The 26,731-nt window shown below is 48.2% G+C and overlaps 1 protein-coding gene across 1 annotated transcript in view; it reads right to left on the bottom strand.

The window, feature by feature from the left end:
• The window catches only part of LOC111080457 (protein O-mannosyl-transferase TMTC2), a 28,984-nt gene extending 6,314 nt beyond the window's left edge, over nucleotides 1-22,670 (bottom strand). Inside the window, exons 1-2 of the mRNA XM_022376085.2 lie at nucleotides 22,225-22,670; nucleotides 1,070-1,156 (exon numbers count right to left, since the gene is read on the bottom strand). Coding sequence (XP_022231777.2) covers nucleotides 1,070-1,156; nucleotides 22,225-22,319 — 182 coding nt within the window. The 5' untranslated portion in view covers nucleotides 22,320-22,670. The remainder of the gene's footprint in view (nucleotides 1-1,069; nucleotides 1,157-22,224) is intronic.
• Between the last annotated feature and the right edge of the window lie 4,061 nt (nucleotides 22,671-26,731).

Genomic DNA, 26,731 nt, shown 5'->3' with positions numbered 1-26,731 from the left:
CCCAAAGACCCAAAGCTGCATCTCGACGTTGTCACTGACGGCATCATCAGCATCAGCACGCACTGCAGCTGCAGCTGCATCTGCAGCAACAACGATGGCAACATCATCCATCGGCTGTTGGCATCCTGTTGGCATCCTGTTCCCCCACACACATACAGACCACACTTTAGCTTGCAGTTTGGTCTTTGGCGTAGGACCCGCTCCTTTCCCTTTCCCTTTCCCTTCTCCTGCTTTCCCTGTCCAGGCACACCTGTGTGCACTCTTTGGCTCCGCACGCACGGCAGGCAGGACTTTTGTAGGATTTTGGTGTGGTGTTCGTGACAACGGCAACGGCAACGACGACGACGACGACGAAGGCACACGGCAGCTCGTATATCATGGAAATGCCGATGAGGAGTCGCTCCGGAGAAGGAGTGGCTGGTGGCTGGTGGGTGGTGGGTTGTTGGTTGGTAGGCGGAGGGTAGTGGTTCACATAAACAAATGCCACTCTAATGCCGCATAAAGTCGCTGGAGCGCCTTCTTGTCAGGCAGCCAGCCGCAGTGTCTGTCTGTGTGTGTGGGTGCCTTGCCATAGCTGAAATTCGATTTTAAGCACCACTGAAATTCCAGTGCAGCATCAAGGCATGCCACAGCCACAGCAACCTCTCTCCCTTTCTCTCTCACTCTCTCCCCTACTGATACCTTTTCCATACACTTTCTTTCCAGAAAGATCAAAGGTTTTAGGCCACCAAAGGTGCAATATTAGATAGCTGAGGATCGCCAGAATAGATACAGTTCCATTCATTTTGGTTACTATTCAAATTTTAAATCGAAATCATATCGAATTATTTCTAAGGATATGCCATCTGGAAGGGTATCAACGGCCTCGGCCATCCTTCCTTGAATGTTTTCATTTTTGCCATGTAACGCAATCTCGCAGCGGGAGTGTGGGTATGTGTGCCTGTCTATGTGTGTGTGTGTGATATCGCAACTTTAATACATTTTCCTGGAAGCTTGAACATTCCGGTGCCCTACCCCTACCCATGGGCCGCCACATTTCAGGGATAATGATTCGCGATGCTTCGCTTACCTGTCGTCGTAGACAAAGCCAGCATTGAGAGTGTTCAGATAGAGGGCGAACGCCAGGCTGCAGCAGAAGAGACACGCGTAGTCCATGCTAAAAGAGAGAGAAATAATCGATTAGAATTCGATAACACAAGATATATTGCGTATGCCGCATGGTACTCGACCCACAATATAATAAATATGTAATGTATATATTCTGAAAAGAGTCTGAAAAGTTGGGACATTTATTTGCAGTGGCGGCTGAAATTTCACTCTGGTCCGCAACTTTTGCGCTCTCATACTCATATTTCTCATTACTGGGTATTGCCCAGCGGCATTAAGCAACTGCTGGCTGGCAGCAGAGCAGCCTTTCCTATCCTTTCGCCGAGTTTCCTTTCATGGCGCAAATGTACAGGTAGATGGCATTCATGACTTCCTCCTCCTTTCGGCTTTCAGCTTTCGGCCATTTCAGCCATTGTTGGCATTTCGGACTCCATGACAGCAGCAGCGGCAGCAGCAGCAGCAGTTGGCTCCTGTTCCAGTTGTTCTTACTCTTCTCCCTGCTGTTGCATGCCCCGCTGCTGTTGTTGCTACTGTTGCTACTGTTGCTACTTCTGCTCCTCCTTTTGTTGTTGTTTACTGGCCGTTGATGATGTTGCTACAGCCATTACACATAATGAGAGCCAGCAGTCTGTTGCCGTTGCCGTTGCTGTTTCTGTTGCCTTTGCATTTGCTTGCCCCACTCCTAGTGCTGTTTGCTGCTGACTCTATGCACATTTGTTGCTGCGGTTGTGGCAACGTCAACAAGCGAGGCACTGCGCCCGTCGCATCGTTGACATTAAGAGTCGCAACAGTTGCAGACAATAAAGGCTATCAACAAGCAAGTCCAGCCCCAGCGACTGCCATGTGTGTGCATGCTCCACCCACATACCCGTACACGTGTTTCTTCCCAGCCGCCTTGCCACATTAAACCATTCCCAATCCGCTTCCGTTTCCGTTTTCTGCTGAATGCAAAATCGCTCGCCGGCTTCCCCCTTTTTGTGTTTGTGCTGGTGTGTGAGTGGGTGTGGGCAGATTTGTTTCTACATTTTTGCGGGTAATTATTTTTCGGACACGCCTGGGCCCGCGGCCTTATTCTGCCCCTCGTTCCCGCGTCCAGCCGCCCCTTTTCCGAATTGCATGTAAAAATCAATGAAAGGCGACAGAGACGGCGACGGAATGAAGTCCGGTGGAGCAGGTGGAAGGATAACACCAGATGAAATGGAACGAGATGAGCTGCCTCTTTGTCTGTTGGTTGACCCCCAACCCCAATTCCAACCTCCAGTGTATCTGATCCCATTTATATTCGGAGCATTACAGAATGGCTGGGCCCCGACGGCAACCAGTTCTTTCAGCCGGCACTCTTTTCGGCACACAAGCCATGTAAGTATATGCGAGTAATAAGCAGTTGGCTTAGGCTTAGGCTTAGGCTTAGTGGGTGGGCTAGATGGGGCTGGTGGTGGGGCTTAGCGGGAGCTCTGCTCTGGCATAGTTTTGTCGACGTTGACACACAGACCGAGAGATTTGGCATTATGCACGGGGAGAGCCACAGCACGAGGGCTCGCTCGAGGGGCTTATGTCCAAATTAGCAGCATTCAATATGCGAACAGCATCCAAGACAAAATTCATGAAAATACATGAAAATTGCTTTGCTAATGAGCCATAATGATGAGCTTTTGGCCCTGGCCTTTCTCTTCAGACAACTTGTGGCCGTTCTCCTTTGTGTGTGTTTGCCTGATTGATTTGCCTGCAGTTTGTTTCCGAGCCATTGACTTGTCCACGCGCTTAGCACGGATATTCCTGCCCATGCCCCTGCCCCCTGGCTCTGCCCCACGCTTAGACCCCTATCATCCTCAGCTTGTCAACTCATTTAGTGGCGGCTGCTGTTGGGAAGCCGACAGCCAAAAGCGACTGCTCGCATACCAATTATCCACAAATAATTGCCCATAACTCGAACTCTCAGACGAGACGAGCGATCCGAGCCGAGCGCCCATTGTTTGCTTGGCTATACATTTCCTTGTGGCTTCCTTCCTTCCGCCCAATCTCTTCGCTCTCGTGCGGACCACATCTTAACTTTCTTGCCACACACATATGTACGACACACACACACACACACACACACCGAGAGTGTGGCCCATTGGGTCTGGCCATCGTTTTATCAGAGAGTCGTGGCCCATAAATCATGTTTTATTTTCGTAATTAGCTCTGCCACAGCATAAATAACAGGCTTTTCATTGTCTCAATTTTCGTGGCCGTTTCCTGTGGGCCGCGTCCCCTTTCTGTTTGTCTATTTAACAGTTTCGGTTTTATTGTTGATTAAATTTCCACTTTGTCTTATTACATGCCCCGCAATGGTGGAGGAGCCGCGCACTTTAAACTGTTTGCACAAGTTGCCACCTGGCTGTCCCCTCATGCCGCCTGCCATTCGGCCAGTGGCAGTGGCAGCACTGCCACTCTGGCAGTCGTCGCTGCTTCATGCCTCATGCCAGTTGGCACTTTTGTTTTTATTGCCCTGCCACCTGCCATCCTTTGGTGCTGACCTAGTAAATTGTGTCGTCTAATGGTTTTTTTTGCCACCTCCTCAGTGGCATTGCGTTTGTGTTTTTGTGTTTGCTGTGCCTTTGACAGTTTCCGCTTCCGCCTCCGCCATTCGGCCAGGTGTTCCTCTTCTTGCCACGCCACGTGCTCCCCCTCCCGCCCAGCGCAGGTCATAGGGGAAGGACGGGGAGGGAGGGAGCTCTACTTAACCCGTAACTACTCTGGAATATGTGTCTGTGTGTGTCCCCAACTGCAGCTCCAATCTCCGGCTTCTGCCACTGCTGCTCTTCTTTAAAGCATAAATCGATCTTTATGGGCAAAAGTTTCCGCCCAGCAAGCGACCAGGCCAGGGTCACTGGTTGGGGTTTACATTGTGAAAAAGCAGGCCACAATTAGCCAGCAGGGGGTGCGTTCTAGGGTTGGTATGTGACTGCTATGTGTGTGTGTTTGCTCAGCGACTTTGGGGTATTAAAATTCTAAATTAATTGCCTGTTGGATAGCCCGAAATGCCAAACACAGCAGCAGCAGCAGCAACAGCACCAGCAAAAAATGTATGGAAATTAGAAACTGGCGTAGGACTCTCGACTCGGGAGACTAATAGACGTGAAATTTAAGCGCATTGAATTAATTCTTCCACCCACACACACAACCCCCACGAATAAAGTAATTTGAGGGGCTGAGACCGGGAGGAGTTTGTGGGGCAAAAACTATAATTAATAGGCGTTTTTATTTCGCTTTGCTTGATTATGCATAAAATTAATTATATGCCGACACCTGCGGCCAGCTGTGGTAGCTTCAAGTTTCCGTACAAAAAAAAGGGGTTAGCCCCATGACACATGCACACGCCAACACCTACACCTAAACCTACACCTACAAGCGGTTGCAGGGGGGTGGCAATCACTTTCCGCTTAAATTGTTGTCGAATGAAGGCCTATACTCTTGGAATAACTCTACTTTCCCTCTCTCTATGGAGTGAAAGTTTATTATTATGCGCCAAACGGTGTACACACACACACACAGAAGAACACTCACACCTGTAAGCACACACATGGACAGACACCGACCGACAGGGGAGACGTTTAGCTCCGACGCCGCATTGCATTTTAAATAAGCCCAGGCCCACCACCCCCCAAAAAAAAGCAGTTGCCGTTTTAGTTTTTCGATTTTCTGTTCTCAGTTTTTGGGCCCCACCCTTCTGCCGCTCTGTGCACCCTCTCCTCTGCACAACCGGACATCAAAATAATGAACGGAAAAGGCAGCCATTTTGGGAAAGTACCGTAAAAATGCCGAAAACGTTTTAAAAATGAAACGATTACACCATTGCGGCTTGCAAACGACCAAGTTATGATAATGTTTGGCCAACTAAACTCGTTTAGCCTGCCAAATAGTAGTACGACTGCTCCTCCATTCCCCCATCCACCATTCCCCATTCCCCATCGCACCCCTTTGGCATTCACATCCACAAAAAATGCACAAGTGAGTGTGCGTGTTTGTTAGAGAGCGGATGTGCAAGGTAAGCCTCACAGCACAAGTGCGCAACACATGCAAACAAAACCACCCGATTGGGGGTCCGAGAGTCGAGTGGACTGCCGTGTGGAGAGGAGTCGAGTCGAGTGGAGGAAAGTGAGCTGGAGACTGGTCTGCCCCATTGGACGCATTGTGGATGCAGAACTGGCTGACTTTCCGGTCAGCTTTCGTTAGGCTCGTATTGCTGCTGCTGCTGTTGCTGTTGCTGCTGCTGCTGTTGCTGTTGCCGTTGCCCATTGCCAATATTTTTTGAGGTATTTAGAGCCCTTGCAGAGAGCTGAGCATTGCGGGTGCTGCCGGTTGTCTTGGTCCTTGGAAGGGCTGTAGAGCTCAACGAGTGTATGAATGTTTATGGTCTCCGGGCAGGAGTCAGACTCATAGTCGAAGCCAGCCTCAGACTTTGGCAGTTTTATGCTAATCACAAAAAGGCAGTGCTTTCCCCCCACACCACCAGCACACACACCCATGCATATATGCACACACGGCAGCACACATTCCACATCCCACAGATAGACGGAGGAGGCGTGGCAGCTTTTGAGGAAAACTTTTCATATTTTGGCCCTGCAGGAAAGTTTTCCCTTCGTTCGCTTTGGGGTTTTCACTCGCTCGATTTTTGGTTTTATAACTCGTTGAACATTTGCCCAACAGTTCGTACAATTGGATGGTTGGAGAGGGGAGGGGGGTGGAAGTCTGTCTCCACCGCCCACAAAACCTTCAGGAAGCCTGTCTGAGAGCGGCTTTTGGGCGAATTATGAAAGTGCCGCAGTTCCGCTTTCGGGACAAAATTTGAATGTAAATCTGATTTTCTATGCCGCTCGAATCGTGGCAATCAAAGGGAGAGGGAGAGAGCGGTAGAACCCTTTAACGTACATCGATACCATCGAGCAGACATTGTGGCTGCCACATAAATAATAATTAGGTAATAATTAGCATCTGTCAATTAACAGCAGCGCTCGATACGCGCTATTTCCTCCCCGTTTCCTCCCTTTCTAAGTTTTGTCTGCGCTCAACACTTGCCACTGTCACTGCCACTGCCACTGCCATAATTTAATTTAAATGCCCAAAACTGTGGAATCGTTTAATTATGTATTCTCATAGACACATCCAAGGGGTGGGGGCAGCGAGTGTGGCAGAAGGAAGCGCTTAAGTGGGGGAAGGATGCTATGGCGGATTCACTATGCCAAAAATGTTATGGCGCCCCCAAAAAAGAGGCATCCACAGCGTCTCGATAATCGTGGAGCACCACGGTGGGAGAGAGAAAGAGGGGAGATAAAGCTGTGGCCTAGCTATAGGAATATTCCACTGTGTGTGTGTGTGTGTGTGTGTGTGTGTGTGTGCGAGGGTTGCGTTAATTGAATGCGCAACTGTCGTGCGATTCCCGTTCAGCCCCCCTCCGTTCACCCATTTGCCTGTAAGCCTGTTGAACAATTATACTCTGGGAGGAACAGGAGGAGGAGCGGCAGCAGGAGGATGTCCAAAATGCCAAGTGCCTTGAAATTGAGTCCGGGAGTCCAGTGTGGCGTATGCGTGTTTTGCTCTATATGCTAATTAAAATGACATGTGCGCATGTATGTGTGTGTGTGTGTGTGTGTGTGTGTGTGTGTTTGTGTGCCACTATCTGTTTTTGCGTGCGAGTGTGTGTGTGCTTTGTGCTGTTTGCATTACATAATTATAATTACGCATACGCCATGTTGTCGCGCATTTGATTCCCTTCCCCCCAGCCCTACCATCCTGCGTTGCAGTGCAATAGTCTTTTTAGACTTTTGCCACGCTCCGAGTGGTCCGTGTGTGTGGCAAATATTTACGATTCCGTTGCAACTTCCCTCCCATCTGCACTCTCGTTTTTTTTGGTTTTTTTTTTTGGGTTTTGGGTTGCATTTAAATAGTTCGCATGGAATATTTAACATTTTGACGCGTTGCTCAAATATCCCCGCCAGAGATGGGGACAAAAACCCGTGCAAATCGAAACATTAACTGGCGGAAGGCAGGAAAAAATATTTTTGCGACTGGCACATAAAATAATTAAGCGACAGCCATATTTGTGCCCGTCACGTGTCCTGCCTGCACACCGCTGTGCCGCTCTGCTGTGTCTCATTTCACTCTCTGTGTGGCAGTGGGAAGGTGGGAAAGAAATCCAATTGCTAACCGCAAACATAATTAAAAACTTTGCACAACCACAATCGATGGCAGCGCGATTGCACTCCGATTGCCAGCGAAGCGAAGGGAAAGCCCTGGACATTACACAACGCAAAGAGCAAAGAGTGTGACGCGGGACGGGGGACGAGCGACGAGCGACGAATGATGGTTCTGCAGTTGCAATCAAATTGAGCAGAAATCCTCATAAGGGATGTTGGTGGGGGGTTGCATCATGACACGGGGGCTCTTTCAACGGGAGGAGTCAACCATTCCATTCCATTCCGTGACTATCGATTCGGTGGACTATCGTGGTGGCACGTCACGCAATCCCTCCTTCTGCACCGTGCAGCGTGCACCGTTCACCGTTCACCGTGCGTACGCGGGCATAAATCCAATTAAATCACAAGTTACGCAATGTGATAAGTCACGTTGTTTATTGTTTCAGAGCACACAGTGGCAGTGGCAGTGGCGGTGGCAACAGCATCCCGACTGTAGCTGCGAGGGGGAGTTCAATGCCAGGACGAGACTGAGGGGAGAATGTAAGCGTGGAGTCGGCATTCCGCACACCGCAATTTATGCACAACCGACAGGCAAACAACGAAACAAACAAACAACTCACGCGGCCGTTGCGGTGTGTGAAAAAATAAAATAAAAAACAACCAGCGGGGGAAAGCCAGTGGAAAACCCCGAAAGAGAGCAACAACAGCAACACAAAAAAGCACAAATGAAGCGCCATAAAATACTGCCACAACTAAACGCAGTTGGGCTGTGGATTTGCAGAGCGTATACTCGTATCAGCGGAGAAGTGGAGTAACAGGAGCAGGAGCAGGAGCATCAGGAACCACACGCAGTAGCTGCCGCACACAGAGTCATTCCTCTAAGTAGATAATCCTTTATAATTCACATTCCACATTCTCCATTCCCATTCTCCCCACTAATACTCGAGTTAATGCAGCTCCTCTTTAACAATACATTCTTGTTGCTTAATAAAAACAGATGCACACCCAAAAGGAGTTTGGTAATTGTTCAGATCTAGGAATATTTGAGACTGCTCGCTCAGATCATGGGATATCGAAAATCATTCCTTCGAGATTCCGTTTCTGGTATATTTTCATCGATTTGTGGCTATTTTTTTGTTTCCAATGTTTCGACCCAATTTACAGTCCGACTTGACTCCGCCTCTGGTAGGTACCCTGCTGCCCTCCGTGCAGCCTTCATCCCTTTGGGGTTTGGGGTTCTGTCTCGTACTCATTATTTACTTTTGGTCAACTCTCGTTCAAGTTTTGAGCAGGATACAGAAAGCGAAAAAAAGGAGAAACGCAGAGAGAAATATGAGTGGAAAAGAGGAAACTGCCAAACAATTTGTGAAGTGCGTTTTGCGCACATTGAAGTTTGTGTGGCTTTCAGCGCTGCGCAAAGTTGATTATTTCCAACCAGAAAAAGGGAATGAAGAAATGGAGGCGGTATGTCCCAAAAGGTAAGCCGACAACGGACGCTGGCTGCTGGTTTATTGAAGCATCCATTTTTTGTTGGCCAAATTATTTATTAAGTCCCAGTCCCCGAAAGCGAAAGGGGTAGCAACTCAACGTAAAGATTCGCCACAGATTCGGGGACCGCAAGAAAAGGGTTTTTCCCCACAAAAAGCGGAAAACTTTTAATGCGCTCGAGAGTCGCTTGAAGAGAACTCTTGCGGGGGAATAGGAAGAGGCAGCTTTAAGGCAGCCCTACATCAAAGACGCCGTCTCTTCTTTTATGGTTTTTTAATGCTGCAACGTTATTAGGTAGCTGCTACGAGTGCTCGTATGCTGCTGCCATTTGCCGGCGGCGGCATAAAACTCCAACGAATGGGGCGTCAGAGCGTTAAAATTTGTCACGCGCTCGCGCACACATGGGCGTACACTCGTATGTAATTTTGTTCCCTGCTCTGCTCTGTTCTGGTGCTGTGGGGCCCCAAGGCGAACTTTGGAATCGATCGATGGATGTGGCAGTGGCAGTGGCAGCAGCAGCAGTGCCAGCTGGCAAATGTATATCGCAAACATTTCTATCAATCATTCAAACCGATTGATTCGCAATGCAAACAGAGAGCCCCGAATCTGGGGCATGTAGGAATGGGCTTGCCATGGGAATAGCGATGGGACTGGGAATGGATTGACCTCAGCTGTGGGGTAGTAAATGTGCACCTGCAGCAGCATCTGCTTGTTTCCATTTCCCAAAATAATGCACAGACAGCACACACATTGACAGCCGACAGATTTTTTGCCATTGTGCAGACTAAAACCAGACCCCGATCCAATCCGATCCGACCATGGAAATGCACGGCAAACAGGCAAATAAACAGAAAACAGAAACAGAAACAGTAACAGCATCAGGGGGTGCTGGTTGCTGGTTGCTGGGTGCAGGGTGCTGCTGCCACATGCTGGTTGCCAGCAGGACTGCAATTGTTGTTGCAAATTTGTATCTGCTATGAAATGTAAGAATGTAATTGATGTGCCATTTGCGGCGAATGTGGGGATGATTGAGGAGGCAACCAGCGGACGAGCAGGTGACCCCCAATATACCTCTAAGATACGAATACGAGCAGAAAGCATTCAGAATCGATTGCGGACTCTCCCATTCGGGGGCAGTGGCAGTGCATACCAAAAGCATTTTGCTGGCATTTTAAGTGAATGAAATGAAAACAAATATTGCAAATTTACACACATACACACACACACACACACACACACCGATGATGCATTGAGCCTTGCAATTGTTGCCTCTGCATGTGTGTGGATTGGCATATCTGTGGCAGGACTGCGGTTGCGGCCAGCTGTCCATTATGTGGCATCAGTCGCGTATCTGCCGCTTTCGTGTTTCGAGTTTGTAAAGCATTTATTCCATTCCATTCCCAAGCGTTATTTAATCGATGATTTACTACCGATGCGCCGAGAGTCAGATATCTATCCATGTATGCCATCCACTCCTGCCGCCTGAATGCCCTTCTCCTTTTACCGATAGATCCTGCTGCTAATCGTGGAGTTCCTTGGCCACAATCTCTAGTGCTTCAGCCACAGTGTTTGATCTGGGCAAATACAACTTACTGATTTTATTGCAAATTGATTTTATGTGCACCTGCCGCCGCCAAGCCCCCACACGCCGCACACATCGCACGGCCGATTGGTTCTGCCCTGGCCCTGGCCTGGCCTGGCCTGGCCAAAAGGAGCGGCCCGTCCGAAACGTCCCTGACGTCTGCCAGCAGTTTAATTCAAACAAATTTTTCATGTTTACATTGTCGGGGCGATAGTGGAAACTTTTTAATCAAAGTTAATTGGAAAGTTTTGCTTTGTCATTGCAACGTAACTCACACACACAGACAGACAGTGGATACACACACACACACACATACAAACACATAGACAGAGACAGATGGCTCTATAGCCTGTCTGGCCATACACACCCACACACAGATACACACAGATACACATTCACTCACTCATTCAGTGGCATTGCAGCAGCAGAAGGGTGGTGGGTGGCTGGGGGTTGGGGAAGGACGTGCATAAAAAGGCAAACTAAAAACTGAAAAGTAAAATGTAGGTTATCCTTCAGCGCACACAAAATGGTTCTCGATTCCCTTGTGGCTTACTCTCCTGACTTCGTCTCTCCATCTCTATCTCTTCTCTCTCTCTCTCTCTCTCTCTCTCTGGCCTTTTGTCTATCTCTATCTCACACTCTTCTGCTCCTACTGCACCTCTCTCCTGCCGTTGTTGTTCTCGTCCCACCTTTGATGATAAAATGTCATTTTGCTCGTTTACGTGTTCGGGGTTGTGTTCCTGTTCCCTGTCCCCTGCCCCCTGCCCCCTGCACCCTGCACCGTGCCACCTGCTGCTCATCTGGCTGCCCCCTGACAGAGCCAGGGCCAGGGCTGACATTCAACGCTCTTGATTAAATTTTATGCAGTTTAACTATTTCTTTTTTCTTTCAGAGCCCCATGCAGCGGGAGAGAGAGAGACGGAGAGGGAGAGAGAGCTGGATGGGTGGTGGTGATGCAGCCAGTGACTGCTGCTCCGCTCTTTTTATTACGTTTGAAGGCTGACGGACGTAGGGACAGGCCGTCGGACAGACAGAGAGTTACGGACGGGCATTCAACACTTAAGCGTAGTCGCCTGACGGAGGAGGCCTGGCCTCCGCTCTTGCTCTGCTGTGTCTTCTCTCTGTAAGCTTCAGTTTATGCTGCAACCGGAAAATTAATCCTAATGAGTGCTGACACAGGCACACACACACACACACACACACACAGAGCGGAAGAAAGAGAGGGCGAGGAAGAGGGATAGGCAGAGACTGGAAAGAGACAGCAATGGCGGCGGAGGGTATGTTTGCGCATGTGAAGCGATTTATGCTTTTGATGCCCTATCTTTTCGCAGGGGGAATACTGGCAGCAGTGGCATCGTCGCGCCGATCGGCACGCTATTTGACGTGGCACTCAATGTATCTGTATCTTCACTTTACAAAGAGCATTTCATATTCGTTTCTCACTCTCTCTTTCTGCCTCTGCCTCTGCCTCTGTCTCTGTCTTTTCTGTTCTTCTGTGCCTCTGTTGCTTGGGGCAAAGTTGGTTTTTGTTGCTGTGTTTGTCTGTTGTTGCACACGTGCGTCCCATGTAAAATGCAATTCCCACACACAGATACACACGTATACTATCTGCAGCTGTGTGTGTGTGTGTGTGTGTGTGTGTGTGAGGGGATTCTCATATAAAACAACATTTTGTAAGCATTTTATAGGGCCATAGTGTGGCTGACTCAGTGAATGGCTGCCAGGCTGCCTGTACAGGTAGATATCGTGGCAGATAGGACGGTGTGGGGATGGGGATGGGGATGGGCTTCGGCAGCGGAGGATATGGCTGCTTGGTTTGGATGCTGCTGCTGCTTCCTTTCAAAAGTGTTAAATGCCGCGTTTTGCATTAACTTGCATTGCTCGCGCTTTCCGTTTCCCCCAGCCACCCATCCGCTCTTCAGCCCGCTCTTGGCGGTGTCTTTTATGGGTCTCTGCCATTGAAACGGGGCGACTGTTCGGCATGAGATGAAATGAAATGAAATCAGTGTCAATGTGCAGGCAGGAAATTCATTTTACGACTTTAAAGCCTGAGTCTGAGCCTCAGTCAGGCAAATTAGCCGCCGACTGAGAGTGAGTGGCGGGGTGGTGGCGTGTCCCAACCGATGGGGTTCCTGGAAAACGCTTAGACCCCCTTGAAGTTATGGCTCCTTCCGCCTTGGGGCGACTTTGAATTGCAGTGGCAAACGATATCATTCGATTCCAAGACATTTTAGTCCATAATTTGCACTCCCCTTTTGGGTTTGGGCTTGGGTTTCTCTGCCTCTCCATGAACATCACACGCTGATGTCGCCGAGTCACGTAAAAATGTATTTAGCGGGTAGCATGTGTGTGTGGGAGTCGGTGCCTGGCACCTTAGCGGGCTAGTCCCATACCCATTCCCATTCCCATGCCATGCCGCCATGCGGCTCCTCTTTCACTCGCAACAATGGGCACAAAGTAAACAAATTAAAATGTATGCACAAGCACGGCCATATGGCAGGGGGATCGGGATGGGGATGGGCTGTCGTAGGGGTGTCGTCAATTAGGGGAAGAAAACAGAGAATCAAACCAACAACAAAAAAATATGATTGCATAGCTCCATGGACGACGCATCGGGGCATCGAGGACGAGGACGTGGACAAATCATTTTGCCAGCGATTTCAGCGATTTTCGAGTGCACAAATTGTTCGCCACGTATGTGTGTCCTCAATTCCTGCTCACTTGCCTGCCAGCCTGCTGCATGCCTCCTGCGGCATGCCCCCTGCCTCTTAGCCGTTCCATCAACTACGAGTATTGTGGGACATGCTCGCAGCTTTCGCATTTGGTTCATGGCAGATTACGTATACGCCCCGTTTGAAAATCGTTTGCATTGCCTCTGCCTCGCCTCTGCCTCGGCCCCGACAGCAGCCGACTCTTGGGATGCTGCTGCAGCTGCTGCTGTTGCTGCTGCTGCCGTTGCGTTCCAGTTTCCAGTTATTTGGGCGGCTTTTGTGTTGAGGATGTTTTTGGTAACAAAAGCGTTGCTCGATTCCACCATTTGTGCCCGTTACCTGGGCAGCCACTCAGCCAGGCAGCCCATGAAAAGTGCTACGAAGAGTGCTGTAATTTTGGATTATCTAACCCATAATTCTGACAATTACCGGATACTAGTACTATATATCGTTGGATGCCATTCCTTAATGCACTTTTACTTTTACTAAAGAATTTTCCTATAGACTTTATCATCTCATCGCTTCATTGCAAGATGGTTGTATCTTTCGCTCTCTGAATGAATCCTGCCTTGAGTGCTGGGTATACCCCTGCTCGAGCATGCCCCACTCCTGCATTCTTGATTGTTTTTTCGTTTCATTTGGGTTTCTTTTCCTTTTTGCGCATGTTTGACATCAATATAACTTTATTCCCACTCCCATTTGCCCGTCCCTGGGCCCAGGAACCCCGATTCACTTGTCCCAGAAATATGCAACTCTTGCATTTTTTTGTAGGTCCTGCTGGCTGTACATTTGGTTTGGTTTTTTGCTCCGTTTTTACTCTTGTGTTTGCCTATTGTGTGCTTTGTTGAAATTGTCATTTGTTTCCATAGTTGCTGCTGTAGTTGCTGTTGTTGCAACAGTGGTTGTTGTGTTCTGTGGCAAGCACATATGGTAATGTGTACTGTTTGTTTCGTTGCTTCGTGGCTGTGGCACAACATTTTCATGGTTTATACTCCACTGCTGCTGCTGCTGCTGTTTCTGCTGTTGACTGCTGGCAAAGATTTGCACTTAGGGGGCGAGGGACCATTTCTTTTTTTTCCCCCTTTCGAGTCAGCCTTTAAACCACAGCCAAAAGTTCGCCCAGAGTTGCATTTAATTATTTATCGTATTTGAAGTGTGCAAAAAACCATAATCAACAAATTTACTTTTATCTGACACGCCCATTACCCCTGTCCCTCCATTAACTGCCCCTCTCGGGTGACTCGTGACATTTGCAAATAAATAGGAGAGCTGGAACAACAAAATAATATATATATCTGTATATATGTATGTACATATGTATATATGAAATGGAAAAAAATGGGAGCAACAAGAGGAGGCGCCCCACAGTAACTGTAACAACTTTTCACATGCGCGCAATTTATGGTCGAAAATGGAATTGCATTGCCTGTGTGTTTGTTGCCTTTCGAGTGCTCGAGTGTGTGCTTGTATTTGCAGTTTAATTTAAATATTTTACACGCACACAAACACCAACAGCGGCACTCCCCTCCCCACCCCATCCCGTCGAAGCACATTCTCACGCATTTGTTTCACAACAGCACAACGATTCAGAGTTTTCTTTTCTTCTTTTCCCCTTCCCTTCCCACCGCCTTCCCTTTTCTGTTTTCAGTTCTTTAAAGTCTGGTGCTGCTCCTGCTGCTGCTGGCCTTGGCCCCTGCCTTTCTTCCTTCCTTTAACCAATATTTAAAATATGAAGACCATTAGCTAAATATTGGCTTTGGCACGCTCACGCACAGGCACAGAACAACGAAGGGGAAGCAGTCAATAATATTAACTCGGAATTGGGAGCAGGAGCTTGGAAACTGCGAGCTGGTAGCTGGTAGCTGGGAACTGGATCCTGGATACTGGTGCCGGCAGTGGAGTCTGCCCCGTGCTGTGCATACTTATTTGGAGCTCAAGGCGCCCACTGAGTGGCGATGGGATGGCATGGCATGGGGGTGGCAGGGGCAATGGGTGTGAGTGCATAAAATAAAAATAAATGTTAACAATGGCAGAAAGGCGTTTTGTTCGCCGGACTGGATGTTGCGAGTTGCTTGCGTACTGCCGGCGGTGTCAGGCTCATGCGGCGCACGAAATGCCATCAACAACCTCCGACACCCCGCTCCTGACCAAGTGGGGTGGCAGTGGGCGCCGAGCGGCGGCAATTTGTTGTTGCCTTTGCGCCTGTACTTATGCTAAGTAAAGCGATGATGTAAAAGACAATAACGTGGAGCGGGAGAGCGGAAGTGAGAGTGGAGGCTGTCGAGCAAAAGCCGCGGAGACCACAAAATTCAGGCTCCGTTCTCGGGTTCGAGGTTCGAGGTTCGAGGTTTGGGTTGCGGGGTTTGGGTTTGGCATTTCATAAAGTGCGTAACAATTTGTTTGCATATACATCTGTATCTGTATCTGTATGGGGGTATTTGTATGTGTGTGTGTGTGTCTGTGTATCTCTTTATATATTTATCCAAATATATATGTATGGGTGAGTGTACAGTTTTGCGGTTCATCCGTTTTGATATTGTTGCCATTTATGTTTTAATACTTTGTTGTCTGGAGGGCGAGTCAAAGTAATTTGTTCCCGCCAGGTCTTCCAGGGCTGCGGCGGCTCTGAGCGGGTGGATTAGCATCCCGAAAATAGATTTCAGTCTGTCCTCCAACCCTGACAGATGGTGATAGCTGCTGCTGCCGTCGTCCCGGGCCACGGATGAGAGACCTGACCACAGACGCAGTCTCTCCACAATGTCATTAGGCAACGGAGCAAAAGTTTTTGCTCACCTGTGCGACCACATCGAGGACGACACTCAGATTGAGAGAGAAGTGGAGCAAGTTCCGCCTGCAGGCTTTAAAATTAAATAAACTAACTCGCCCACATATACATATATCTAACGAGAGAGAGAGAGACGGAGAGACAGGCTTACAGACACAATGATATCCACGGAAATGTAACTAACACACACACACACAGACAAAAACTTCTACAGACAGAGACACAGGTCTGTGTGCTGAGAAAGAGAAGGAAACAGAGACAGAGAGAGAGAGAGAGAGGTCTCTCGCACATATATTTTAATGCAAATTGAGCAGAATTAATTTAGTGCTGTCTGTGTTTATCTCTGGAGCGCTTAATATCCAAGCCGTCGTCGCTCTGCTCTCGCTTTACTCTGCGTCTTAGTGTCGCTCGTTCCTGCCTTCTCGCTCTCCCTTCCACTGTTTGGTCTCTCGGTCTCTCTCTCCCATCTGGCTGGGGCATATGTTAAACGTTTGGCAGTCTCCGTCTCCTGCTTTATTTTATTAAAAAGTGGGCAGCAGCCTCAGTTTTCATGGAAGCAGCTTGCGCCTGTCTGTCATTGTCCCCAGGACCCGAGACCCGAGACCCAGACGCCCCCTCAAAATGTGTTGCCTACTTTCAGCCATCTCTCATATACGACGCGACGTGGCAGCAGACAATTTTTGAAGCTCCTGCGACATTTTTCTTCAGTGTACATTCATATGTAAAAATTTCTTCTTCGCCCTCTGCCCCACGCCCCACGTCCACGATTGCGGTTAGTCGTTGCCTCCCGGATCCTTTGTTCGGGGCTTCGGTGGCCTCCGCTTTCGCATTAGACACGCATCATTTGCGCGTTTGTAATCAGGCGAAAGTGTTTCGACTTTCGACGCGTTTTTCCCTTTAGCTCAGCCTTCGTACTGCCTTTTGCCTTTGTCTCAATTGCTCCACGCACACACAGAAACGGACGCGCACACACAGCCACAGACACAGACACAGATACCGACTCACCCACACATTCGGATACGTTTCTAGTTTAAAGTAAAAGTTTTTCAATTTCAAGTTTTATGGGCGACAAGTTCGCAGCGTCCGCTCGTCGAGCTCTGCCCCAAGCAGTGTTCACACCCACCCCCCTACCCAGCGAGAAGGGGGAGGTGGGAAATGCCCATCAGCTGCGTAAATTTGCCTTATTTCGTTTTATTTCCCTGGCAGTACGTGCTCACAATTCCTGATGCAGTCACCGGGGCTTGGACCCCTCCTTGAACGCACTTTAAGGGGACCCCAAAGGCCACGTGCAAAACCCTCTACATCCAGTTCCTCCTCCCATCGACAGCCAGTGGCAACAAGTTGTCTTGGCCAACATTTGGGTTCCGCTCAGCTGGCCTTTGCCCAGCACGAACCAGGATCCGGTGTTCGCCTTGTTTTAGTTGCAATCGTTTAATTTTACGCTCCAGTCACTGCTCGCTGGAGTTGGCCAAAATCGCTGCAGACAATTAAATTCCATTTGAGAATTGGCTGCAACAAATTCGCGCCTCATTCGTGGCATTCTCCCCTTTTGTGGCACGCTGCTGAAACTCTGGCCGTTGCTTTCACTATTTTGCACAGTGTCCTTGGATCAATGCAAAGCCGATAGAAATCAAATTCAGTTTATTCTCGCAATTAAAAGAAAGGGAATTCTTTTCAGAGAAACTTTTGCGATGCCCAACTATTGTCCCAGACTTCCTCTTCCTGGCTCTGGCTCCTCGTAATCGGTTCGATGCTCTGAGCTCAAAGCAGCAGATCCTAGCAGAAAACTGGTGCACAGCAGCCCAGGACAAGTTTTGTCTGTTTTCGAATTTCCCAGCGAACGTCGGCAGTAGGAGGAGGAGCAGAAGGAGCAGGAGGCGCAGTGGATGGTGAAATACCAAAGCGAAGGATTTTATGAAAATAGCTGAAATAATTTTCCATTAAATTCTTGCGCATGAAGTTATCGTATTAAAACGAAACAAAAGCCGCTTTTTTCTCACTCGAGCAGAGTCTCCCATTGCCCAACTTTCCCCCCCTTTATATCCCCTTTCCTGGTTACACTACCCCTACCGCTCAACACCATCCCAATCCTGGTCCATTGTTTGCTTAAATTTTGTACAGTTCCTCATCGTCATCATCATCATCATCGCCAGCCCAGCTCTTTCTCTCCTCTCCGGTTCGGTTCTCTGCTGGAACTCTTCTGTTATTTGCTTGGTGTTTTACTGTTTGCATTCATCTTCATTATTTGTTTGCACTGCTGCCCCAAGTGGGCGTGGCAGCGACTGAAGGCCCAGACGGGGGCGCAGAGTGAGACGAAGGAACAGAAGAAAGTTGCTGGTGTTCCGCTTCTACTGCTACCGTTGAGCACTTGGCAGCGAAAGTTTTTGACACAGTTGATTTGCATTTGAAATCCTTGCTCCAACTCAGCCGCTCCCGCTCCCGTGCCCACTCCTGTTCCCCTCAAAGCTCCACCAACAATCCTACTCAACTTTCTGCTGGGGGCACGGACAGGGGCAGGGGCACAGGCCGCCGCTGCCCACCCACACACAATGATTTATGGATTTTCATCATATTCTGTTGATTCAGGGAATATTTATGATTCGCTCCTCCTCCGTTCACTCTGCATCTCTGCTCGTCGTGTGTCTGGTGTCCTTGGGAATTCTGCTGCTAGCGTAGAGTATTCATATTTTGGGAGCGTTTTTGTTATAAATTTTTAAGAAATAAAAGAAAGAAAGAAAATTGTACTCGCTCCCGCAATGGCGATAGAACGGACCAAAATAAAAATAAAAACAAAAACAAAACCCCAAAACAGAAACAGAAACAAAAGCACGCCGGAAAAATGCTGAATATGCGCAAATTGAATTTGATTTTTAAGCACTGATTGCTTTTATTGTTCTCTACGACGGGGTCCGGTCCTCGTCCTGGTCGTGGGCCTGGGATGAGGTGGAATTTAAATAAAATATTCTAAAAAAGATAACCGACACAAGTAAAAAGATTGCCGCAACGGACAGCAGCAGAGTGATCGAATGGGAGATGCCCATCATTGATTGGAACCAGAAAGTGTTGCTGAATATTCAATCTACCCTTTGAATCCCTTGCCTGCAGGGTAGAGAAAAGGGTGGGGTGGTGGCTGGCGGCTGGCGGCAGGCGGCGAAAGGGCTATGCGGATCCCCGTGACAGCCTTTCTATATTAATTTATTGATATTAAGCTTTTGTGTTGCACGAATTTGCATTGTTTGTAACGGAAACACGGAAATGGGAAATAGTTTTTATTCATTTTTTTTTTTTTTGCCATTGATATGAAATTGAAATAACCAAATTTTAACAACAATTAGCCGAATGTTCTGTTCAGTTCTGTTCTGGGCCTAGCTTCGGGCCCAAATTGATTTTCATCAAGAGTGGAAATTGCATTTTCATCGCCTGTGCCCTCACCCTCGCCCTCGCCCTTCCCATCCCTTTAGAGAGAACACATTAGCACGGGGAATGTGCACAAATAAATACTTAATAACCTCAAAGGCATCGCACACGCTGCCCCCCCTCTGACAGCTCCTGCAGCCACAAATGCAAGTCACACTTGCCCCAAGCAACGGAGCATTTGGGGGAGCACATTAGCATGAGAATAAAACGAAATTACAGTCTTTAAAATAAATGTATGCGAAATTTCCCAACCAAATGCCAAAAAGTATTCAACTAAATGCGAAATAAATTTGCCAGAAGACAAAGACACGACACACAGGAGGGAGGGTGGCGGGTTGGATGGTCGGATGGCGTGTGGCTGGGGGGGGGGGGGGAGGGTTGGGTGTGCTGGTGGGGTGTTGCGGGAATGTCAATTCCCTGGGCGTTGGAATGTGCCGCCGCCGCCGCCAGGAGACGCAGAAAATCAATTTCGGCTACAAGTTTTCAATAAAGTGAAAATAATGTCGCAGCCAAAGCCAGCACCATCACAAGCACCAGCTCCAAAATCGGAATCAGAATCAGAAACAGAAACAGGAGCAGCAACGGAGCAGCTCGCTCCTCTGCCATTATCCTGCTCTGTGAGAGATGAGGAAGGGAGCAGAGCAGAGCAGAGCAGAGGAAAGGAGATATCGAAGATATAGAAGCATCGCTGGCTGCCTGCGAAAATCAACGCCGAGTGTCAAACAATGAGGGTCGTTAGAGGCAGCAAATCGAAGCAAAAGCAAAAGCAAGGCGACTCGACTCGACTCCCGAAGTCAAGTGCACAAAGCGTCAAATGAAAAGGAAACTGAGGAGAGCAGAAGGGGACTACCGACTGGGGATTGGGGACTGGGGACTGGGACAGCGGATTGGGGATTGTGGACTGGGGACGGCGGAGGGGGGATAAGCCTAGTGATGCGTAAAGCAACGCACTGTCAAAAAATACTCTCCATGGCGCGGCCCAGGGAAAAGTATCAGCAAATCCGACTCCCGGTTTCGGTTCCATCTCGGATTGCGGCTCTGCCTGGAGCTTGGGATGGTGTTTATTTATGTGCGCTGTGCCTTGTGATAAATCACTGACATTGATGCCCGCAGACACAGAGAGAGCGAGAGCGAGAGAGAGAGAGGGTTTCAATCACTTTTCCCACCTTCATCCCATCCCCATGCCATCGATGGTGACATCGAAAACTTTAACCGACTCTCGAAGCTAGGCAAGCGACACGTGGCAGCAACCTCTTCTGGCTAACAAGTGAGGCCTGGTCCCGGTCCCGTATATATTCGTATAATAAGTTTATCAGGAGTCAGACTGGCAGTCCTTGCGGTTCTCGGTGGCGCCTCCGCGCAGGAAATAAAGCGGCGCTCAATCACAGCGCCTGCCGGAAATCGGAAGTTAGCAGGCTCACGATATCAGGGCCGGCGGTTTCCCGAAAGAAGAAACGAAATATCGGAGCAACGGAGCAGCGGAGGACCAACAAAAACGTGGAGGTTGAAGGCACAAACCGAAGCTGAAACTGAGACACAAACTCTGCCGGGAAGTTGGAAACTGTTTGGCAGCGCCAGATAAAATGTTGTTGATTGAGACGCAGTTGAGCGTTAATAATTATTATTTTTGTCCGCCCAGAAGTTGCCTCCCCTTCCTGGCCCCGCTCTGTCAACCATCTTCAGTCGTCTGTCTAGGACATGCCTCGCCTCGCCTGGTTTGCTTTTGATTTTTGATGTCTTACAATTTGTGGCAGATTTATTTGTGCATTAACCTCGAATTTGCACCGCGTCCATTTCGATTCGATTCGATTTCTTCCAAAATGCTCCACTCCGGCACGTCGCCGCAGTGATTATCGGTCCCCAGCTCGCTACGAGTATATGCGACGACTCTCTGTGTGAATGTGTGCGAATGTGGGTGTCAATAAATTCCTGCCTCATTGCCACTGCGGCCACAGCAATGGGACGGGCCACAGCAGCTGTTTGTCTTGAAGTTTGTGCCCCAGAAACTTGTGGATGCTGGTCATGCACTCGGCTTAGTAATGGGAGCAGCATCAGCATCAGCACCAGCAGCAGAGAAGGGCCCCTGGAACAGCTGTGGCACTGTGTGTGGCAGCAAGCATTGATTTTTCGGGTCGGGCGCACTTTTATGGCTTTTCATTTATGAAATTTTTGACAGCCACTTTCCCTGGAGTCGCATGTGCCGTGCCCCAGAAATATTCGCCAGGCGGCCCCAGTTCCCTAATTATAACATTCCGTCGAGGCGAGGGCTTTCCATTAAAGCGCTCTCCGGGGCTAAGCACAAATCGATGGCAATAAAATGGGCACAGGAGGTAACTGCTATATTTTTGGAGATTTTAAGTAGGTCCCCAGCCCTTTTTTCCTTTTTTCCCCCGACTCCCAGAGACCCTCGTCATGGGGTATTTCAAGAGTTCTCAGGTTTAACATACGATGCGGGAAAGTGTCGTCATTCCTGGCCGGGAAATTCTTTCGTTCTTCCGCCCGGCCTTCTCCTTCTCCCACTCCTTCGATCCGGTAGAAATTATAAATAGCAGTGGAGCGAAAATAAGTTTTGTCCAACGGAGACTTTTATTATTCCGGGCCATACTCGACTTCCTTTTGTTGTCCAGCCCGGATCCGGGCTGTGGCTTCTGCCAGGGATCTCCTTCATGTGCACCACTCTCGCCCAGTGAAATTTTTACGGTTTGTGTGTGCGAATTTATTGAAAAACTTGCGCTAAATATAACGAGAGCAGAACGAATCCGAAGCCCCAACCAAACCGAAACGAAACGAAACGAAACGGACGGAAGTTTATAACAAGTTTGAAATTAATTTGATTTCTGAGAGAGAAACCACACCCCCAGTGGGAAGCCAGTACCCATTCCCCCCCATTCAGAACCCATCCGAACCGAACCGAACAACAAATAACAAGATAGAGAATGGATGCAAGATGCAACTTACTTTGATTTATGCAACCTCAGCCGCAGCCTCAGCCAGGCCTCGCCGGCCACCATCTCCTTGGCCGACAGCAGCCAAGGCAGCTCCATTAGAGGCATCTCTGTCTCTCTCTCTCTCTCTGTCTCTCTCTCGATGAGGAGGTGGAAGAGTGGGTGGAGCTCTTGCTCTCGGACTTATCAAGAGTTTGCTTATGAATTGCAATTGCCTTTGCTTTCACTTAGTTTAAATATTTTATGTATCCAAGTGTTTTGTCCTTGTTGTTGCTGTTGCTGTGCACCAGATTTAGTTGCATTTTATGTGATTTTCTTTCTGGTAGCCAGCCAGGGGACACACGCACGTGTGTGGGCTTTGCTTTCCCTTGAAAATTATATGAGTTTTCTGCTTTATTTGCATTCGTCTGTGCATTCCCAGTGCATCCTGCGAGGAGACTCCGAGGGACTGCTGCCAGGAGCTGCAAGTGAAAAGAATCGATAATCATCTTAGTCAAAGCAATGCCATTAATAAAAGATCCTGTGCAATATCAGCACGGAAATGTGTCAGCGCCTCTTTCGTTGCCAGCCAACGTTTTTAGACCAACTACGAGGCAGGGGCACGGAGGTCCTTTTGCTGGTGTCACGGAAAATAATTCCCATTTTCCCCGATTTTGTTTTTCCCTAATTAATTTTTGTTGTTGCCGCGACTAAAATGTGATTATTTGATCTACATTCGTCGATAATTGCGGATTATTGAAAGTTTTGTTTGAATTAATATTGAAATAATTTCCACACAGCCGCAAGACCATGGTCGTTAGAGGGCAGTGGCATGGGGCGTGCGGCACGGAGCATGGATAGTGAGGGGAGGGGATAAATAATTACCAAAAAACACAAAATACAGAATAATAATCGTAAAAATAAATGGCCTCATTGGTTTCCATTTGTTTGCCGCTCGATTGTTTGCTCGGCTCGTCGGCGGTTTATCGTTCAATCTATCTATCCGTACCGTACCGAACCGCACCGCACACACAGACACACATAGATACATCATGTGTGTGTGAATGTATCGATGCATTAGTGTTCGCTTTTCCGTGCTATTGTCAGACCAGGCTAGAAATTAGGTTAATTAGTGGTCAGTCGTTGTGTAACTGTCGTGTCCTCTGATTGCTCTGTCGTTTTGGTTATTATTTTTCCCCGTTTCCCTTGCTGCAATCCCAGAACCCCATTCTCGATTCCATTCAGGATAAATTCAGCGCAGTAATAACTGAATGGAGGAAGTCTTGGTCTATCTGCAGTTATGTTTGTCCGGGAATCCATACACCGAAGCGGAACAGAGAGCCTCAGCTGGAGCAGAGTCTGGAATCTGTAGCTCCTGCAGAGCGCCTCAGTCTCGATTCCCAATTGTCTCATCTTAATCCGCCCTCTCGTTCTCTCTCTCTCTCTCCTGTATTATCTTCCTGTAGAATGGACAATTGTACCAACAGCATATCTCCATCCCATGCACACATTCAATCGCTCGATGTTTGTTTGTGTCTCTGGCAGTAATGAACTTTTATGCATTGTCATTAACTTTTATTGTATATATCTGCCATTCATCCTCTCTCCCCCTTTTAAAAACACACACACACACATACACATACACCTTTTGCTGCATCCCCACCACCCACTGTTGCGTATGTCCTTTATGTGTCGCCTCCGTGTTTTGTTATTGCATTTTCTGTTTTTGCAGGCATTTTAATAAATTTAAATCATTTGTTGCATTTATTTTAATTATGCGCAATTTAAAATGCATTATGGCTGCAACTTTAAGGGCTTTAAGGCACCGAGGGCGGGGGATAAACGGCAGGGACATGCGAACAGGCTGGCCTGGAAGGGTAGGCAGGGGCGGTAGACAGGGCGCTGTTAGAGGGACGCGTAATTTAATTTCGTTGACAGAAATTCAATTATTTGCGTTTTCCGTTGTGCCGTGGCGGCGGCTAACAAAAATTTTGTCAAAATGCCTCACGCATGCAAAGAGCTCCCATGATTAAGGGGGGCTTTTTGGGGGAGAACATTGGGAGAGCCAGGGGCCGGCGGCGCATGCTGCGTATACGTGTTTTCATTAAATTTTTATTTATTCGCCGCCGCTCATATTTCCCAGGCAAATGTCTGGATCGTCGTCATCGTCATTGCCGTCGTGCCAGAAGCCGACAGAATTCTTTTGGTGTAATTTCATTACTCCAATGTTTTACTTTGCTGAATTATAAATGAGCCCTTCGGTTGGAGTTCCACAGTGTGACGCAGCGCCTCCTGTTTATAGCTAGTCATGTGTGCTCCTCCTCCTCCTCCTCCTCCTCCTCCTACCCCCAATGCTCCATTGTGATGTCCTTTGCAGCAGATGTTTGGGCATAAAATTCGAGGGTGTCTCTGCCTCCCATCGCTGACTTTTGGGGGGCGTTGGTGTCAAAGTTGGCCTCCATCCACCATCCACAAACGTTTTCAATGAGCCGCTGACCCTCCCCCGTTCGCCGTTTGGCGGTCAACTCGCTCCGCTCCGCCATAAATATTTGATAATGTGTGTGGCTGTCAGTTAGCCGTCGAATTGAGTGATTTCCAAGGCCCCCACGACTCCACCTCTGTCTCCTTTTTATTATCGTTTTCATTTTTCTGTTGTAATTTTTCACATTTCACGGAGGAGCAGCTGCAGCGGTTCCCATAGCGTTTCGTTCGGTGCAGCTGGAGCCCAGGGGCTGAAGTGCCAGCCATTGACACACGACCCCTCGTCTGTCTCGCCGACTCTTTGTCTGTCTGCTGCTTCGTCTGGCTCCGTGACAGTTTGACATCTACTGTTGTTGCTGTTGTACGGTTGCTGGTGGACATTTCGACAAAACGCTGCGCAGACAACCCCGTGGAAATTGAATATTATTAGCTCATTTCGCTGTAATTGCCCCAACCGGGGTCCACTTCGGTCTCCGCTGTGGTCTTGTCTGTCTCCCAATTACACATATCACACATACGCGCGCGGCCGATCTATTTGCGTGGGCGTATCCACCATATCCAAAGTCCAAGCGGTGGAGCAACTAGGTCATTAGCTCCACTTAACTCCCGTGACGAAGTCAAAGTGCCTTATCGCCCTCTCTTTGCTATTTGATCGAATTTTAAGCGTCACACATGGCAGAATTTCTCTCATTTCTCAAGATACCCACTGCCTTCTCCCACTGTTGCCTGGAGCGTCTCCAGATGGGGGTCAGGCGGGCCAGCGATGCGTGTACGAAATCTGAGAGTAGAACAGAGCAGAGCCAGCAGCTGGTAGACATACTGATTAGACAAAGTTGGCTCAGCAAATTAAGGGACAGGACACAGACAATTGCAGACTGCCGAGAGCAAACTGCAGAGACTGCAGCATCTGGCCTCCACAGCGGGCTAGGGGCTGGGGCTTGGGACTGTGGACTGGGGTGTAGCATATCTACCCTACCATTTTCATAAATCAAAGGGTATAACAATCCGTTAATACATTGTGACACTTTGTCATAATGAATACAAATATACAAATGCCCGAAGACCACTAAGAATTACATAAACATTCCAGCGCACAAGCAATACGATCCATCGCTTATATACAAGCCGATCGCGGAGCGTGGGAATGCTGAGCATGCACTTTGCAGCTCAACCCATACACGACATATGCATGCCTTCTGCATACATATGTATATACATATATATAAATACATAGATATAAGCATTGCATGTTTTCGGGTTAGCTGGACCCAAGATCAGTATGTAAGAATCATTCTAAATAAAGTAACAGAACGGAGCAGACGCTCCTATAAAAAGATTAACAATCAATTTATTAAGGAAGAACATTACATGGCGACCGTGACAGCTATGGACTCGGTCCATAGTTGGTGATAACAAACAACAAAAATAAAAAGAAAAACGCAAGTGCAAGTGTTAAATGGGCTGTCTAAGTTGGAATAAAATATAACATTTAAAAAAAAAAAAAAATAATTCTGCAAAAACAGTTTTCACGCAAAAACAAAAGAAAATGTGCATTTAAAATACACTTCCAAATGACCGTGAACAGTGAGACCCAAAAATAATTCTGCATATCCAAATTTCACGTTTAAATTGCCTCTAATAAATTACTGGATTTTCAAAAAAAATAAACAAAAATCCAACCGAAGCTAATCATGTGTTCTTAAAAAAAAAAAATATAAAAAACAAGAAGCGTGCTGACATAAAAGAAGATAAAGACCTGAAAAGGCACCGACAGCGCTACATAGAGCGTGCGACGAATGACCTGTGCGATGACCGGCACCGGCACCGCCTGAGCCCATAGGCCCCGGACAACTGCAGCGGCGAAAATTACGCGTGAGAGGCCTGTCGCCACTTACGCCACCGTTGGAAACAAACTGGAGACAGATCGTCTTCAACACATAGATGAGCAGCTTCGCCCTGGTGCGAAACAACGCAAACGGGCTGCATAATTGCGAATGCCCCAATTTGCCTTACCATTAAGTTCTACCTCCAAGCCGATGCGGGACAACAGCACAACAACA

Source organism: Drosophila obscura, unplaced genomic scaffold, assembly GCF_018151105.1.
Source record: "Drosophila obscura isolate BZ-5 IFL unplaced genomic scaffold, ASM1815110v1 contig_36, whole genome shotgun sequence".
NCBI classification, from domain to species: Eukaryota; Metazoa; Arthropoda; class Insecta; order Diptera; family Drosophilidae; genus Drosophila; species Drosophila obscura.
The sequence above is the reverse complement of the archived record's forward strand: the minus strand, read 5'-3'. Positions and strand labels throughout refer to the sequence as shown.